Source organism: Sebastes umbrosus, chromosome 11 (genome assembly GCF_015220745.1).
Source record: "Sebastes umbrosus isolate fSebUmb1 chromosome 11, fSebUmb1.pri, whole genome shotgun sequence".
In the NCBI taxonomy this organism is placed as follows: Eukaryota; Metazoa; Chordata; class Actinopteri; order Perciformes; family Sebastidae; genus Sebastes; species Sebastes umbrosus.
In genome coordinates, this window is record NC_051279.1 from 2,319,169 (window position 1) to 2,337,910 (window position 18,742).

Genomic DNA, 18,742 nt, shown 5'->3' on the forward strand with positions numbered 1-18,742 from the left:
TTTCTGAATATGGGCTGTGTGTTTTTCTCCGTATATTGAGCGTTTTGATAGTTTCACAGTATTTATATATCACTTAAACCTGCTTTATAATATAAAAGACATGAAGATCTCACTTCGGGACCTTTAAGAGACACAGGATTGGTGGGTAGAGTTTAAGAGTAGCAGTAACGCAGGGGTCTGCAACCTGCGGCTCCGGAGCCTCATGCGCCTCTTCAGCTCCTCTCCAGTGGCTCCCTGTGGATTTATAAAAATGGAAATGAATAACTGTTTTTTGTTTACATTTTCATTTTGATTTATCATCGTTGTAGGTCTATGGTACGACGGTACGACGGAGTATTAGGGCCACATTGAGGAAAAATAAATAAATCTCAGATTTCGAGAATAAAGTCATAATATTATGAGAAAATCAATCGGAATATTATGAGAATAAAGTCAGAAGTTTAAGAGAAAAAGTCGTAGTATTATGAGAATAAAGAAAATAATATTAGTTTATATATGTATAGTAGTAGTAATTTTACAAGTTATTTTCTTTTTTTCTTGTAAAGTTATGACTTTACAAGAACCCTGATACACTTTCACTATTTATTTTAATTAATTGATTCATTAATGTTTATTTCTGATTTATGACTACAACAACTTGACACATAGTGCTGAGCTGCATCTCAGATTAATCTTCTGGGTCTCAGCTTTCAGATGATGTTCACCACTTCTATGTGACATCTACTGTTGACCTGCTATCTCCCCCTAAAGACCCCCTGGACCCCCCTAAAGAAGACTAAAACTGGTCTGTTGTGGGTCTCAGAGGGTTCATTCAGCCTGTTCAAGCCAAGAGAGATTCTTATGAACACATCATGTTAAATGGCTGTGAACACACAGTCACAGAACTCAGCTGATTTCCTTTAAATGGAGAGAGGAGAAGGCACTCTGACCATGTGATCCTGACTCATGAGAACAGAGGAAGGGAACTCTGAAAGTTAAGTGCGCAGTTTAGTAAACCCAGACTCCATTTTGAGGCGACGGAGCAGAGCAGGAGGAGGAGCAGGAGGAGGACACGTGAAGACTGAAGCAGGGTGAGTGTTAATCCAACATTTGATTATTTCACTGTCAAACTCTCTGGGTCAGTTTCCTCCCTGTGGACTGCAGAGGAGAGAAATGAGAATGAACTCAACAGTTTGATTCTTCTGTGAACACAAAGTCATGACTGGCTGAATAATCCTCATTAAACCAGAGGCCTGGACTACGAAGCAGGATTTGCGGTTATCGAGGTAACTTCAGGGTTAACCCTTCAGGGTTTTCCGTACTACGAAGCTGCTCACTTCTTACCGGGGTGGATCACCATGGTAACTGATGCTGAACAGCTATCCTGCTCTGGAGCAGGTTATGTTCCAGATCAGAGATCAACTAGTATGAAAGCACCTCCTGCTGACCAATCACAGCTCGGTGCGGTGATGTATGATAATATCACACACATATGAAGAAGTTACAGTCATAATCCAGGCTGAAATTAACACAGTTTAAACTGACAGATGCAGGAAGGACAGCTGACTTTATGCTGGGGGTGTTCACCTCTTTGATTTGTATTTTTTTATTTATATTTTGACTTCCTCTTGAGTCCGGTTCACACCGCCTGAGAGGAGGGACGCAGGTGAAAGGAGGGTTAAATAATGATAGACGCCAAAACATACTACAATGTATAAAGATGAGTAATCCACACGCTGTTTATAATTAAACGACTTTATCTGACTTTTGAGTGTTTCGTTAAATGAATCAGTCTGTTAATTTACGCATGCACACATCTGGAGTTTTTCCTTTTACCAGCTGTTCTTCCTGCATTTAGCAGCTTCAACTGTGTTACTTTTAGTCTGGATTAAGAGTTTAACTTCTTCGTATTTGTCTAATATTATAGTTTGCTCTTGGTTTGTATAATATACTACTCTGCTGTCAGTAGACTGGTCCATGTCTGTGTTTGGTCAGATGCTGCAAACACCTCCTCGTTCATGTGAACGCGCTCATAACCAGACTGAGAAACCCTGGGTTGACTTACTGAGTTGATAAACAGTGTCGTAGGACTGCTTAGCGGGATCTCAGTTGTTAGAGTTAGTGAAGCCAGATAAGGAGACGATACCCTGGGTATGTTGAACTCGCTTCGTAGTACAGACCTCTGGTGGATAGTTTTATTATACTGTATACTGTGTGTGTGTGTGTGTGTGTGTGTGTGTGTGTGTGTGTGTGTGCGTGCGTGTGCGCGCGCGTGCGTGTGTGTGTGTGTGTGTGTGTGTGCGTGTGACTCATTGGTTGCGTTCGAAAAGTCATAAAATAAAGGATCATCTGATCTAACGAGGACAACCCGTGAAAAACATCACTTCATCACCAGGTTGGAACTGAAATAAACAAAAGAATATATGATAATTATTGAGTTAATGGTTGGAGTTATGTTGAAGGTGTAGGACCATATACTTCTTCCAACTTCTTTTCAGACATGTAATATTTATTTATGTTGATTATTTGTTAATTGATTATTTACTGTTGTTATTCTTGTTTTGTTTTTTACGTGGGTATTTGTTACATGTTCCAAATAATTAATTAATTAAAAATAAAGTGAAATGAAATGGTTGTCGCTGTCCACTCATATTAAACATGAATCCCAATTAGTGTATGAAAATAATATGCAAGATAAGAATATAGTTTGTTATTATGAACGGCCGAATGGTGCTTCACTTTAAATGCTGCGGCCGCAAAGAATTGTGGGATGTTATTCTCTCTTTTCCTTTGGTAAAGGATGCTCCAGTGTATCCTCTGCTAAAGGAGATAATAAAGGAAGCATTGAAGCTCCTTTCCTTAACATTTGGAGGATTCGAACAGTTCTTATCATGGCTGCTACTGAGGTACTTCCGGGTCATTTCACTTCGTTAGGAACGGAAAAGGACTATTCGAACACAACCCTGTACTAACTTGTTTCCTTTCATGTTCACAGTCAGTGTTCCTGTTTTACCTCTCAGACTGACTTCAGATCAGAAGATGAGTGACTGTGTGGAGGAAGAGGAGGACGGAGCAGAGTCTCTAGTCTCCGGCTGTCTGTCTATGAAGAGTGACCGGTCCAAAGATCTTCCTCTATTCTTCAGTAATGAACCTCGACCCTCAAACACAAAGTAAGAGACTGTTTTTACTGTAAGCTGAGCTGATGGATGATGATGCATTGAGGATGAAGACAAAAACATTCTGCTAAAAGATTTATTGTTCTCAACATGTAGCGTCATGTTGTACTAATTGGAGATGTGTCATTTCTGGAGTTGCAACTCAGGAAAATGGCTTAAATAATTTTTTATTGTGCAACATCTTCCAGATGTGGAGAAGAATCTTAGTCATATATCTGAAAAAACAACATAAATATTACAGAAAAAGCACGTTAGTTTGTAACCAAATTGTTTTAAACATAAAAATGAGATAACATTTGACCAAAACTCATTTTAATTCAACCTGTTGAAGACAAAAGAGATTATCATGAACACATTGTGTTAAAAAGCTGATTTGTGTGAGTAACACACACAAACACTCGTAGATAAACTCTGAGGTCAAAGATGTCCTGTGAATGGAGAGAGGAGGAGCCACACTGACCATGTGGACTGTAGAGGAGAGAAAAGTTAGAATGAACTCAACAGTTTGATTCATCTGTGAACACAACGTTGTGACTGTGACTCTTGAACAACCTTGTTTGTCTTGATTCTTGTGTTCTGAGCTCACAGTCAGTGTTCCTGTTTTACCTCTCAGACTGACTTCAGATGTGAAGATGAGTGACTGTGTGGAGGAAGAGGAGGACAGAGCAGAGTCTCTAGTCTCCGGCTGTCTGTCTATGAAGAGCGACCGGTCCAAAGATCTTCCACTATTCTTCAGTAATGAACCTCGACCCTCAAACACAAAGTAAGAGACTGTTTTTACTGTAAGCTGAGCTGATGGACGATGATGCATTGAGGATGAAGACAAAAACATTCTGCTAAAAGATTTATTGTCCTCAACATGTAGCGTCATGTTGTACTAATTGGAGATGTGTCATTTCTGGAGTTGCAACTCAGGAAAATGGCTTAAATAATTTTTTATTGTGCAACATCTTCCAGATGTGGAGAAGAATCTTAGTCATATATCTGAAAAAACAACATAAATGTTACAGAAAAAATTGTTTTAAACATAAAAATGAGATAACATTTGACCAAAACTCATTTTAATTCAACCTGTTGAAGACAAAAGAGATTATCATAAACACACTGTGTTAAAAAGCTGATTTGTGTGAGTAACACACACAAACACTCGAAGATAAACTCTGAGGTCAAAGATGTCCTGTGAATGGAGAGAGGAGGAGCCACACTGACCATGTGGACTGTAGAGGAGAGAAATGTTAGAATGAACTCAAGAGTTTGATTCATCTGTGAACACAAAGTCTTGACTGTGACTCTTGAACAACCTTGTTTGTTTTGATTCTTGTGTTCTGAGCTCACAGTCAGTGTTCCTGTTTTACCTTTCAGACTGACTTCAGATGTGAAGATGAGTGACTGTTGAAGGAACTGGCCTTCTACCTCCGAGAGGTCAAGGCCCAGTTACGTGCTGGTTAATCTTGTGTGACAAAGAGATTTTCCAAACAGACGGGTTAAAGCATAATAATACAATTTATTCCGAACAATTAATGTTGCATAAGTAAAAATAAAAGAGTTTACAGATATCTGGATCCAATCAACATGTCCCTGACAACATACAGTGCATGGGTCAGTTCGCGAAGTCTGAACCCCGAGCTCTCCCTGATCCAGTCTTTTATGGTTTACACAATATCAATAGTCATGAGGTGTGACGCGTGATGCCTCTGCTGCATTCCTCCTTCCTCGTTATCACCTTCTGGCTCCGTCCTCATGACCTTGGAACATAAAACATCATCTGCCACACTCCCCTCTTTTCTCACCCTTGACTCTATTCATAAAACATCCAATAGTGAGGCCTTTGTATGCATTTTTAGAGTATAATAAATCCAACAGATATTTTAGAGTATAATAAATCCAACAGACCCTCTTTTGAACTTAACTAAGTTCACCTACAGATAATGTTACATACAGATATATTTATTATAAGCATAGATAATGTTACGTACAGATGTATTAATTATAAGCATCATCACACAACCTCTTCAGGATCAACATCTTCACTATCCCCCACCATTTCCAGGAGACCCTGTCTCTCCGCTTGGAACATGGCCATCTGATAAGAAGGAGGTGCATCCGGATGCTTTCGTTGCACAGCTGAAATGATCACACGCTCAGTGAGGTGGCGAATGCATGGAATACAACAACAACAACCACATAGTACTAAGCATCCACACACAGCAAGGATTGAGGAGAATAGAGATACCACCATGGACTTCCATTTCCCAAAGGTACGGTCTAACCAGTCGTTAATGGGGCTGTTGATACCTGAGTCATCGTGCATGGATTCAGACAGCGTCCGGAGCCCCTCTAGCGCCTTAGTTACAGTCCCGTCCGGCGCTGTATTGTTAGGGATGAAAATACAACATGAGTCTTGGAACATTGAGCATACACCGCCTTTCTCTGCCAGCAGCATATCTAATGCCATTCTATTTTGGATCACCATCAGTGACGTAGGAGCCATTTGTTCAGCTAGTCCGGCAATTGCATCACGAGTTAGATTAGTCAAACGGAGAACATTATAGTGGATGTAGTTAATGCGGTCAACATTTTTGTTAGGAGTGATAGGGATCAGAGCGCTCATTATAGGTATGTTTTCAAAACCTGCAGCTATTTGGTCAGCTAGTTTATATTCATTAGGGGAGCTACCTCACTACATCATTCTTTATAATCTTGGTTTAGCCTTCCCCCCCTTGTAGCCCACACCTTCCACCCTGCTTCTGAGTGAAAGCATTGTCTATTGTTAAAGAGTTACTTGTGATTAGCCAGTTTTAGCAGAGTGCAGAGGCGAGGATGATAAGTAATGTATCTAAACTAGTACAGTCTGTGCTTTCCCAGGTTATTCAGATTTATCTGAGTACACAAACTCTACACAAGGGTCATGGTATTTTCTCTCACATTCCCTAAAACATTTAAAATACATGACAAATCACATGAAGAAAGTTTGTACAGAAGAACGAGGACAAGAGAGGTAAACACAAATGCTACAGCAAACGCTACTAGCAGTTTGCCGTACTGCATGATGCTTCTAGTTTGTTTTCCTGCGCGCAACTGAAAAACTTTTATCTGGGTGATCCTATTTTATACTGGTTTGGGAAAGGAAGTGAAATTTCTCTCTGGTGGATTCTCCCCACCCCTGGTTTCTCTTTTTTATCTATTTTTATCTATTTTTGTCTATTTTTGTCTATTTTAGCATTTATTCTAAGCAACAATTTTTAATACAATGTGATATATAATGTTTTTCAAAAACCACCTAGATGAGTCCACCTAAACAACCATGTTAGCCTGATTTAACTGTAAATACAGGCAAGACCTTGTAACCTTCTTTCCCTTATGTGTATCTCATCACAGTCACAGTTTATACAGTATATGAAAAATAAAAAATTATACGTGACCCTCTTTTCACGTAGCCTGGGCTCCTTGTGGGGCTGCCTCCTCTGCTTCAGGTCCTGTCCTGCTGCTGGAGCACTGTGTTAGGTGCCACCAGTTGAGTCCTTTTCCTGCAAGCTGCACAGCTGTTGCAGTTCTGGCCAGAACCTTGTGTGGACCTGTCCAACGTGGCTCCGACCACTTCCTCTTTAACACCTTCAACCAAAGGTGTTCCGGGGGTCCGGAGTCAGGTCCTGGAACGTCCTCTGTGACAGGGGTGACAGGTTTGTCACCTGTATAGGAGAGAGCTGACACAAGAGCATTAGCCTTCAAATAGTATGGTCTGTAACCGAGGTCAGGAAGGGGAGAGGGGTTTTGGGACGGCCCTGGGAAAGGTCGGCCACACGTAAGCTCAAATGGTGTGAGTCCTGTGATTGTGGATCATACACAGTGCCAAATTTGTGTTTTAGTCCCAGAGCCTTTTCAACAGATTGCAGGTCTTTATTTTTGAAATGTGAACCATTATCTGACCTGATCAATTTAGGAAACCCATGTTTCGGAATGTACTCATTCACCAGACATTTAATGACTGATTTTGCGTCCTCTTTTCCCGTAGGGTAGGCCTCAACCCAACGTGAAAATGCGTCCACAATTACTAGGAGGAATCTTTTCCCCCCAGCCCTTACTCCCATATCTGTAAAATCAATAAAGATTTCCTGTCCCGGGGCAGTGGGAGAAGGATGTTTTCCTGCCCTAGGAGTGATGGTCGGTCTGATGTTACATGTACTACATACGTCACACTTATTCAAGAAGTCAGTTATAGTAGCATGTTTCCGGGGAATCCACCAGTGGCGGAGATCTCGTAACATCTGTTTGTGGCTTTTATGGTCAAGTCCATGAGTCTGAGTCAGTATTGAGGACATCCAACAGGGGGGCATAACTATTTGATCTCCGTTATACCATATACCATCAAACTGTTCTATAGCTCCCTTATCTTCCCAGATGGTTCGTTCTGCTGCTGTGGCAGATTCCTGAGCTTGTATGATGGAGAAATCAGTTATCTCAGAACCGAGATCTGCTGTGGTCATGACCATCATAGTAGGTAAATACCCTGCCGCCTTTTTAGCGGCTGCATCAGCTGCTTCGTTTCCTATACTCTCTAAATCAGTGCCCTGACTGTGTCCTTTCACTTTGATCACAGCTACCCTCTGTGGTAACTGGATTGCTTCCAACAACTCTTTCATCAACTCCTCATGAGCCATAGGTTTATTCTGACTAGTCTTAAAACCCGCTTGCACCCAGCCAGACATATCTCTGTGAATTGCATTGCACACATACGCAGAGTCTGTGAAAATATTCACTGCCTTCCCTTCCGCTAACCGCAGAGCACAAACTACAGCCGTAAGTTCTGCTGCCTGAGCAGATTGTTTCCCATCAAGAGGTAACACATTATATGTCAGCCTTTGGCCTTCATATGTAAATGAGAAAATGTCCTGTAAATGATCTGCTAAGGGCAGGCAAAAGAAGGCGTTAGCCAAATCTATACATGTGAAAGATGTATGGGCTGGGGTGAGCATCAAGAGAGCAGAGTGGGGGTTCGGTACTGGTGTAACAGGAGTCAAAACCAGGTCATTGATGGCTCTTAAATCATGAGCCATTCTGTATGAGCCGGAGGGTTTGATTACTGGCAAAATGGGAGTGTTCCACTGAGAGTAAGATTTTCTTAATACTCCCGCCTTTATCAGTCCTTCAATCGTAGGAGAGATACCCTGGGCTGCTTCCACTTTATGCTTATACTGAGGTCTCCAGATAGGGCAGTAAGTCTTCATCTCGAAAGTTACCGGTTCCATGCTGCACCTGCCAACATCAAAGGGGCCCGTAGACCACAGTGAGGAAGGGAGAGTTGCCAACATGGAAGTGGCTCCTTCACCATCTAACATCTCCCTACCGTGGTGGCGTGTTAGTAACTCATGTTTGCAAAGACCTGACACTGCATTGTAAAAAGAGAGTCTATATATGTTAGAGGATGGTGAGATTGAAACCCCCAAAAGGGAAGTGGGAACCCAGTCTGTCAGAGCGACTGCTGCTTTAACCATGGGGCCTAAGTCTTTAGCCTGATGTTTTGGAGCTATGGCTAGGGACACATGGGGAACAGCTTCTTCTGACATGCGATACCATTGTTCTTGTGCTGGGGTTAATTTTACTGCGGCTGCTACTCCTGCTGGTGCTATATAAACATCTCTTACCCCTATCCCCCAGGTTGTATCTAACAGGTTCTGTTGGAACTCATCTTGATACATAAGATCATTATTTCTGTCATAATTCAGAGTGCAGTGGAGAGGATCGGGAACAGGGAGGTAAGGGTGTAGAGCCCTAATCCATGGTTGCCACATGTTGTAAAAGTCAATCAGAGGGTTTCTGTCGGCTAGCAGGGCCCAATATATGTCTGCACAGAGTGGTGGGGCATCAGGTGAGGTATCAGGACTCAACATGCACATGCGATCAGCACTGGAGGGCGAGGAGCACACCATTTCTTCTCCTCCGGGGAAACTCACTATCACAGCTTCTGGTGAACAATGTACAGAAGCCCCCAGTGCTGCCAAAACATCTCTTCCCAGGAGATCACGTGGACAATCAGGTGCATACAAAAAGGGGTGCTCCATCACCTGTCTCCCAAGCCGGACAGGAAGGGGAACAGTAAAAGGCAGTCTTTGTTCAGTGCCGGAAAATCCCAAAACGGAAACATAGTGAGAGGAAAGGGAACACATAGGTTCAGCTAAGGTGGAGTAACGTGCTCCCGTATCCACCATGAACCATCTTCGCTTTCCGTTCACTGTCAACTGGAGACAGGGCTCTGCCAGCCCCTACCCCTCCATCTCCGTCGGGCACCCCTATGGGAACATTCCTGGTGTATATGGACCAGGTGGAGGTCCCTGCGCAGAGTACCCGCTGTATGCCTGCATTGGAGCTAGCTGTTGGTTTGGTGGAGTCTGTATTGTTGGCTGATATGACTGCTGTGGAGGCCCTCTCATCTGCTGTTGTTGTTTCTGAGGACAGTCACGTGCCCAGTGATCCGGGCTTTCGCAGATGTAACAACTGCCTCCTCTTGGTTGGGCATACCCCCTCCCCCTGCCTCCTCCTCTCCCTCTGCCTCTATTCCGGCCTTCATGATAAGGGGGCTGCTGATATGGGGCAGCTTGGTAAGGAACATGATACTGGGGTTGATACATAGCCTGTGACTGGCCCTGCAGTGGATAAGGATTCTGTGGCGGGGCTGGAGCTGGTGCTACATTTTGAGCCATCTGGGTATCTTTTTCTTTCCCTCCCTTTTTTTTATCTGTCGCACGAGTCCGTGCGTCTGCCAACTGTAATTTAGTCAACTGAGCTACCATCTCTTTTAATGACTCACTTTCCTCTTCCTCCTCCTTGGTTTCTGCATCCTGATGATGACAGAAATGTGTTTCCCATCTTGATGATTTTGCCCCTGCCATATCTGGATTCTCTTCCATCTTTCTCTTAACTCCTTCCGGAGCATGTTTTAACAGAGCTATTCTGAACAGAGACTGCTGTGATTCTTTATCTGGGTTCACCCCCGTAGCCCCCGCCCACTCTGTCTTTGCTCTTTCTATGAACGTGCGTCCACTCTCCCCGTTCTTAATCTTAAACACCAAGCTGTGGAGCTTGCCCGCTGGTATGGGATACTTTTGTCTAATAGCATTACCGAAGGAGGTAGCGTAGGGGTTAAAGTTCCAAAGTACCACCTAACACTTGAAACAATGGTGCCATAACTTCGTTTGTATAATCACTGTCCTGTGGGGTTGGTACCGGACTAGGGGTAGGAGGAGGATAAGGAGGGGGGTTGGGATGTGGGCCAGGTGGGTACTGCTGATGGAGGGACATGTAATGTGGCGGCTGGCTAGTATGTGGGTTTGGTGGTGGGGGTGCGCTAGGACTGGGTGAGGGTTTCACTAGTGGTTTTGCTTCAGCGGTTTTTGCGTGGGTGGCTTTCGTCTGGCTGCCTAAGGCTGATAGTGCAGCCATCTGTATCACATTATATTTTACCAATATACTTGCCAACTCGTCTTCTTCCTTCCTCAATTTCCTCCTTACAAACATATTTCCCTTTTCTTTGTCTTCTCTTGCTTGCAGCAGCTTTCTATGAACCACCTGTATTAATGCTCTCATTACTGGCATAAATTTGGCTTCACTTCCCGTGGCTGGAAAATGCCCTTCCTTCACTGTCATGTTATACCACTCATCTAGGTCTTCAGTCTCTTTATTTCTAGTCTTGGGATCAAATGTACAGATTACATTGGTCCTGACTTTAGCCCATTGCTGTCCAAATGATAAACGGGGAGGCCCACAGCCACCCCGTTCCTCACAGTCTTTGTCAAATTCTCCGTCCATTCTGTCCAGTACTATTTCACACAGGTTTATTCAGTTTATGACAGTAACTAGATTCAGAGTAAATGGGTCGCTATGCCCCTCGCTGTGATCCTACCAACATAAGCTTCTACTGGACACTTTGATGTTCCAGCGATGTTGGCCCAGTATCAACAGTAAGTTTTAATTTTCCTCTGAATACTAGTTATTAATGTACACTCATACAGTTTTTATTACTAAACGGGCAGCTTTCCTCCTCTTAGTCTTTACCAAAAGGGCAGCTTGCTCCCCTAAATTAATTCAGCTTTCCTCCTTTTAGTTCTACTAAAAGGGCAGCTTTAATTCAGCTTTCCTCCTTTTAGCTTTACTAAAAGGGCAGCTTTAATTCAGCTTTCCTCCTTTTAGCTTTACTAAAAGGGCAGCTTTAATTCAGCTTTCCTCCTTTTGGATTTACCAAAAGGGCAGCTTTAATTCAGCTTTCCTCCTCTTGGATTTACCAAAAGGGCAGCTTTAATTCAGCTTTCCTCCTCTTGGATTTACCAAAAGGGCAGCTTTAATTCAGCTTTCCTCCTCTTGGATTTACCAAAAGGGCAGCTTTAATTCAGCTTTCCTCCTCTTGGATTTACCAAAAGGGCAGCTTTAATTCAGCTTTCCTCCTCTTGGATTTACCAAAAGGGCAGCTTTAATTGAGAAAGTCTTTACTTCTGCAACATTTATCACTACAAAGGAGATTCAGCACAACAAGAGAGATAATTTAGAGTAAGCCAATATGCAGAGTTCGATAAAACAGGTTCTGCTCACCTTTAAGATTTCAGGGATCCCTTTCTCTCTCTCGCCGGTCTGTCCGTCCTTTGGACACGCTTCTCAATGCCGAAGATCACGTCGGGGTCACCAATTGAAGGAACTGGCCTTCTACCTCCGAGAGGTCAAGGCCCAGTTACGTGCTGGTTAATCTTGTGTGACAAAGAGATTTTCCAAACAGACGGGTTAAAGCATAATAATACAATTTATTCCGAACAATTAATGTTGCATAAGTAAAAATAAAAGAGTTTACAGATATCTGGATCCAATCAACATGTCCCTGACAACATACAGTGCATGGGTCAGTTCGCGAAGTCTGAACCCCGAGCTCTCCCTGATCCAGTCTTTTATGGTTTACACAATATCAATAGTCATGAGGTGTGACGCGTGATGCCTCTGCTGCATTCCTCCTTCCTCGTTATCACCTTCTGGCTCCGTCCTCATGACCTTGGAACATAAAACATCATCTGCCACACTCCCCTCTTTTCTCACCCTTGACTCTATTCATAAAACATCCAATAGTGAGGCCTTTGTATGCATTTTTAGAGTATAATAAATCCAACAGATATTTTAGAGTATAATAAATCCAACACTGTGTGGAGGAAGAGGAGGACGGAGCAGAGTCTCTAGTCTCCGGCTGTCTGTCTATGAAGAGCGACCGGTCCAAAGATCTTCCAATATGGTTCAGTAATGAACCTCGACCCTCAAACACAAAGTAAGAAACTGTTTTTACTGTAAGCTGAGCTGATGGACGATGATGCATTGAGAATGAAGACACTGATGCAGAACTATTAGTGCAGATACTGTTTCAAACTAAGATGGATCTCAGTATGGGTTTTATAGCCACAAACTACTGATCGTATTTCTGTAACAAAACACCTGAGAACCTCCATTTCACAATTTACACTTAAAAAATATCCATATAAGTCGCTGTAAAGGCCGGTTCAACAGAATTGCATTGCTAAGAAGCTTGGGGTCCATGTTTACTTCCTGTCAGCTGATGTCATTCAGATCCACTGCAACAGGAAATAAACGGGGACACATCTGGAATGTTTATGTTTACAACTGTGAAATGGTCTAAAGATCTGAGACTATTCAAAATCTGGAAGAATGTGCTTTGTCCTTAAAATATGTTGTTGGTTCGACTTCTCCTAAAATCAGCTGTTATGAGCTGCTGGGTGTCATCTTGAATCAGTGCACATCATAATTGTGCAACATGTGGTGAAAAAGCATTTGTAGAAAATATTTGCTCACCTTGATCATAATGTGTTGATGGTTTGAGTTTGTTCTTTAACTACATATGTAAAATATGGTGAAGGAAAAATCTGCTCCAAGGTCAACTTACTAATGATTCAGAGCTTGGAGTTGAAAGCTTTGGATCATTATTATGTGGACCTTTGAGCTTAGATTCTCTGCACCACATATTGTTTCTGAAAGTCAAGAACAAACATCTCTGGTGTAAAACTATCTGCTGACAAAACAAAGTGCATGAAATGGTCAAATGTAGATTTGTACCACTTCTGTTTTTTAGAATATTTGAATTCATGCCTTCATTTGATAGTTGACAGTAGAAAGTGGCAGAAAACATATTGACATTAAAAATGAACACCAAGGACACCAGTGTTACATGCTGTGTGTCTTAGACCGCTGGTTTACATCAATATTTAGACCACTTCTAACCTCAGTTCAAACCTAACTAACTCAAGCTAAACTGTCCAAAGTGACTGTGAATCAGTAAAGGACATAATCAGCTCTCTTTAATGGAGGACTTTTACTGTGAAGTAGCTGCAGAAAATGATGAGTTTGTATTAAAGGGGAACAACGGACATTTTTAAAACATTGATATTATTCTGGAGACTAAATAACATGATGGAAAAAATACTGCAACTTGCTCATGCACGCTCATATTGAGAGGGCACGCCAGGAAACCACGAGGTGACAGCATCATCACGGTAAACAGTGACTGCCTGTCGGTGGTGATATGAATAGAGTATAGAATTTCAACATTTGCAATATAAACAAACATGCTGTCACTTCTTCAATGTATTTTATGTGTTAACAATAAACACTTCTAAGACAGGGAAACTGTGTCAGACCTTTCTGACTTCTTTAGTTTTCCAGTAGTTACAGTTTAAAGTGCTGTCCACTGGAACGGAGAGATCATGACAGGATTTCAGCGCATGTTGTGGCGGTCATCCTGCAGCTATCGACCATGTTAGCAACAGGCACGGCATATTGGTAGCTAGCTAGTTGGATAGTAAAATAACGTTAGCTATAACTAATTCCATAAATACAGTCCTAGACTATTCTAGACCAAGTAGAGCGCAGATGGGAACAGTCTGATATACTTTACTGGTGTGGTGTTCATCACTGTGGAAACTACAAGCTAGCTGCTGCCCAAATCCTGTCATGCACCTCTCTGTTCCAGTGGACAGCACTTTAATAAACTATAATTACTGGAAAACTAAAGAAGTCAGAAAGGTCTGACACAGTTTCCCTGTCTTAGAAGTGTTTATTGTTGACACATAAAATACATTGAGGGAGTGACAACATGTTTATTTATATTGCAAATGTTGAGATTCTATACTCTATTCATATCACCACCGACAGGCAGCTACTGTTTTCCGTGATGACGCTGCCACCTCGTGGTTTCCTGGCGCGCCCTCTCAATATGAGCGTACATGAGCAAGTTGCAGTAGTTTTTCCATCATGTTATTTAGCCTCCAGAATAATATCAATGTTTTAAAAATGCCCGTTGTTCCCCTTTAATACAAACTCATCATTTTCTGCAGCTACTTCACAGTAAAAGTCCTCCATTAAAGAGAGCTGATTATGTCCTTTACTGATTCACAGTCACTTTGGGCAGCTGAACTGAGGTTAGAAGTGGTCTAAATATTGAGGTAGACCAGCAGTCTAAGACACATCATGTAACACTGGTGTCCTTGGGTGTTCCTTGTTAGAATAGAATAATATCAATGTTTTAAAAATATCCGTTGTTCCCCTTTAATAAACAAACTTCAGCCAGATCACTAAATGTTTTATAAGACAGTCAGACAGGAAAAGCAGCTAATTCTTGTTTATTAAAGGGACTATTTGTAAGATTCAGAAATGCTGCTTAACAGCGACACTTGTGGCCTTGAAATCAACGAAAGTCAGCGTTGAGCTCACGCTTGCTTGCTCTAAATAGACATGAACGAGCATCGCTCAAAACAGTGAGGCGACAGACGTCAGCTAAAACCACAATATCACTCTATATTTCAGCTGCTTGGCAGTAATGTTAGCTGACCAGACGAAGGTCTCTCCATGAATCAATGCTGATCCTAGTGTTGGCTTTTCCTGCTCAGCGCAGGCTTCAGCAGCGGGGCTCCTCAACGAGTTACGTCATCGCCTCCCAACCGCAGCCGGCAGCCGAAGACACCGGCACCCGGTCGGTAACGAGACGATAACGTAACTCGTTGAGGAGCCCCGTCACTTCACAAGACACGGGAAACCTCTGTTGGTCTGGAGGAGCTGCAGCATTTATTTCTGCACAAACGTCCACTGTACATTCACTAGATATTCTCAGAGCTAAACTAACTCTTCTGCAGTGTGGAGTGAGCGCGCGCTCACGTCTAGAGGTGGAGCGAGACAGCGAGGACGCGCGCGCTGTCTGAGTGAAGGAGAGCAGGCAGCGGAGACGAGGCTCCGGCCACACGCGAGCGCGCATATGCGAGCGCGCATATGCGAGCGCGCATATGCGAACGCGCATATGCGAACGCGCATGTGTGCCGACCCGCTACATTTATACGCTTAAAAAGTTACAAACAGTCCCTTTAAAGTAGGAGATTTAAAATAAAGGAACATTTTCATTACAGACTGAATACTGAACTCAAACAGAAAAGTAACAACACTTTAACTCTTCTCTGTGACCATCTGAGCTTCTAGACGTTATCGGCCAAATCTTGATATTCTTCAACAATCAACAAATGATTTTAGTGATAAAGTAATGTGTCCACAGAGAGAAGAGGAGTCATGCTTCTGTGGAGGAGCCGATGTCCAGATCCAGAAAAAGACCTCGACTGCAGACAGCCAGTCAGACCAGCACTGTACAAAGTAAGACTGTAGATCGGTCTGCTGATGTCTTCATGTCTGGAAACAGGACTTGTTGTTTTAATACACTGACTGTTGTTGTGACAACTGTTTAAGATCTTCTCCACCATACATATCTGCTCTGTATCACTTGTACTTTGTTCTCCTTTGAGAGAAAATCTGAACCCAGAAGAAATAATGTTATATTTGTAAGTTTTGTTTTTATGATAGCACTTCGTCTTTTCCATCTGCATAGATGAAGATGGAGAACTATTAAACTCTGTGTAAAGCAACAACATCACTGTTCTGTCACAGTCAGACAGTCACACTGATGAAAGGGGAGTTTTTTCTTGCCATTGTCGCATAACAATGCATGCTCATACTCTTGTTGGGTCTCTAAATTATAGAGTATGGTCTAGATCTGCTCTATATGAAAAGCGTCTTAAGATAACCTTTGTTATGATTTGAAGCTATATAAAAATTAATTGAATTAAACTGAACTGAACAGGAGCCTAAGACTTTAAACAACATTAGCTTTCCTGCTACAGTCTCCTTCTCTAACTTACAAACATAGGTCTTGTCCTGCAGAACGACTTGTTGAAAAACTATTAAAAATAAATATAAGAATCACTTTGACGTTGGTTTTGACTTCAAGAAGGGAAGATGACTTTATAAACTTTACTTCTTTATATGTTCTTATGTTGATTATTTTCATATTGGCATTGGAAATAATAAGTTTCTTTGTTTTGTCTTAAACTTTGTCTCTCTCTTTCAGCAGATAGTGGTCTGCAGGAGGTTTTAGATGAACATAAGATCAGTCTGAAGAAGAGATGTGAACGTGTGACTGAAGGAACTGATGAAACAGGAAGTGGAACCCTCCTCAACAGGATCTACACTGAGCTCTACATCACAGAGGGACAGAATGAAGAGGTTAATACCCAACATGAGGTGAGGCAGCTTGAGACAGCTTCCAAGAAGACCCTCCATGACGCTCCAATCAAGTGCCACGACATCTTTAAAGCCTTACCTGACCAACAGGGACACATCAGAGTCGTTCTGACGAACGGCGTCGCTGGCGTTGGAAAAACCTTCTCAGTGCAGAAGTTCACTCTGGACTGGGCAGAGGGCTTGGAGAACCAAGATGTCAGTCTGGTGGTTCTGCTTTCGTTCAGGGAGCTGAACTTGATCAGAGATGAGCAGTACAGTCTTCTCAGGCTGCTCCGTGTTTTCCATCCAACATTACAGAAGGTCACAGCAGAGAAGCTCGCTGACTGTAAAGTTCTGTTCATCTTTGACGGCCTGGATGAAAGCAGACTTTCACTGGATTACAAGAACAACGAGGTTGTGTCTGATGTCACCCAGAAGTCATCAGTCAACGTGCTGTTGACAAACCTCATCCAGGGGAATCTGCTTCCCTCAGCTCTCGTCTGGATAACTTCCCGACCTGCAGCAGCCAATCAGATCCCTCCTGCATGTGTTGACAGGGTAACAGAAGTACGAGGCTTCACTGACGCCCAGAAGGAGGAGTACTTCAGGAGGAGAGTCAGTGATGAAGAGCTGTCCAGCAGAATCATCTCACACATCAAGATATCCAGGAGCCTCCACATCATGTGTCTAATCCCAGTCTTCTGCTGGATCACTGCTACAGTTCTGGATCACATGTTGACTACAGACCAGAGAGGAGAGCTACCCAAGACCCTGACTGACATGTACTCACACTTCCTGGTGGTTCAGACAAAGAGGAAGAAGCAGAAGTATGGTGAGGGACATGAGACGAGTCCACAGGAGCTGACGAAGGCTGACAGGGAAGTTCTTCTGAAGCTGGGGAGGCTGGCGTTTGAACATCTGGAGAAAGGAAACATCATGTTCTACCAAGAAGACCTGGAGCGGTGTGGTCTGGATGTCACAGAGGCCTCGGTGTACTCAGGAGTTTGTACAGAGATCTTCAAAAGAGAGTGTGTGATCTTCCAGAAAACAGTCTACTGCTTTGTTCACCTGAGCATTCAGGAGTTTCTGGCTGCAGTCTACATGTTCCACTGTTTCACAAACAGGAACACAAAGGTACCAGAGGACTTCCTGGGAAAAAGATATGTTCATTTAACCCTGGATGTCTTCCTGAGGAGAGCCATGGAGAAATCCCTTGAAAGTAAAAATGGCCACCTGGACCTGTTTGTTCGCTTCCTTCATGGCCTCTCTCTGAAGTCCAACCAGAGGCTCTTAGGAGGTCTGCTGGGTCCGACAAAGAGCAGTCCAGAAATCATCCAGAGAGCCATCAACAACCTGAAGGAGATGAACAGAGATAATACCTCTCCTGACAGAAACATCAACATCTTCCACTGTCTGACGGAGATGAACGACCACTCGGTACATCAGGACATCCAAGAGTTCCTAAAGTCAGAGAACACATCAGAGACAGAACTCTCTGTGATCCACTGCTCAGCTCTGGCCTACATGCTGCAGATGTCAGAGGAGGTTCTGGATGAGTTGGACCTGAATAAGTACAACACAACACAGGAGGGACGACAGAGACTGATTCCAGCTGTGAGGAACTGCAGAAAAGCTCTGTAAGTCCAGATGTGATTAACCTTATAGATCAGTGTAGTTCTTCAAGTATGCACACTATAAATTATTCTTAAAATATAATATTCTTATAAGTGTTCCACGTGTTTATTACATAAATATGTCCGTTGTATTTTGTCACAGATGTTTTTGAGCTGTTTCAAATGTTGAGTTCAAAATGTTTCAGTAGTTTGTGTTTCTAGCTGTCAAGTTAATGAACACTTATTCTATTTATTTATAATAATTGTCACATTTTACAGTTTTTTCTTATTTATCTTTTTGGTGATGGAGACGACATGTGAACCTGGTAAAACAAATGAAAAAAACAAAAGATCAGCTGGCTGGTGGCGCGCTGGGTCTAACCGGTGTAACGGCAGCAA

General features: G+C 42.7%; 1 protein-coding gene across 1 annotated transcript; it reads left to right on the forward strand.

The window, feature by feature from the left end:
* The first annotated feature begins 714 nt into the window (after positions 1-714).
* On the forward strand, positions 715-18,522 carry LOC119497377 (protein NLRC3-like). Its single transcript, XM_037785460.1, has 7 exons — positions 715-1,070; positions 2,975-3,149; positions 3,769-3,918; positions 4,518-4,543; positions 12,327-12,450; positions 15,733-15,827; positions 16,579-18,522. Exons 2-7 carry the CDS (start codon positions 3,019-3,021, stop codon positions 18,369-18,371), a joined length of 2,319 nt encoding a protein of 772 aa, XP_037641388.1. The 5' UTR covers positions 715-1,070; positions 2,975-3,018; the 3' UTR covers positions 18,372-18,522.
* Positions 18,523-18,742: the final 220 nt, after the last annotated feature.

What these genes read in the sequence shown, in the direction of transcription:
- LOC119497377 (XM_037785460.1), top strand. Translation starts at nt 3,019, where the DNA reads ATGAGTGACTGTGTGGAGGAAGAGGAGGACGGAGCAGAGTCTCTAGTC. An exon ending in TTCAGATGTGAAGATGAGTG is followed by an intron (nt 4,544 to 12,326) that starts ACTGTTGAAGGA and finishes AATAAATCCAAC; the next exon opens with ACTGTGTGGAGGAAGAGGAG. An exon ending in TCAGACCAGCACTGTACAAA is followed by an intron (nt 15,828 to 16,578) that starts GTAAGACTGTAG and finishes TCTCTCTTTCAG; the next exon opens with CAGATAGTGGTCTGCAGGAG.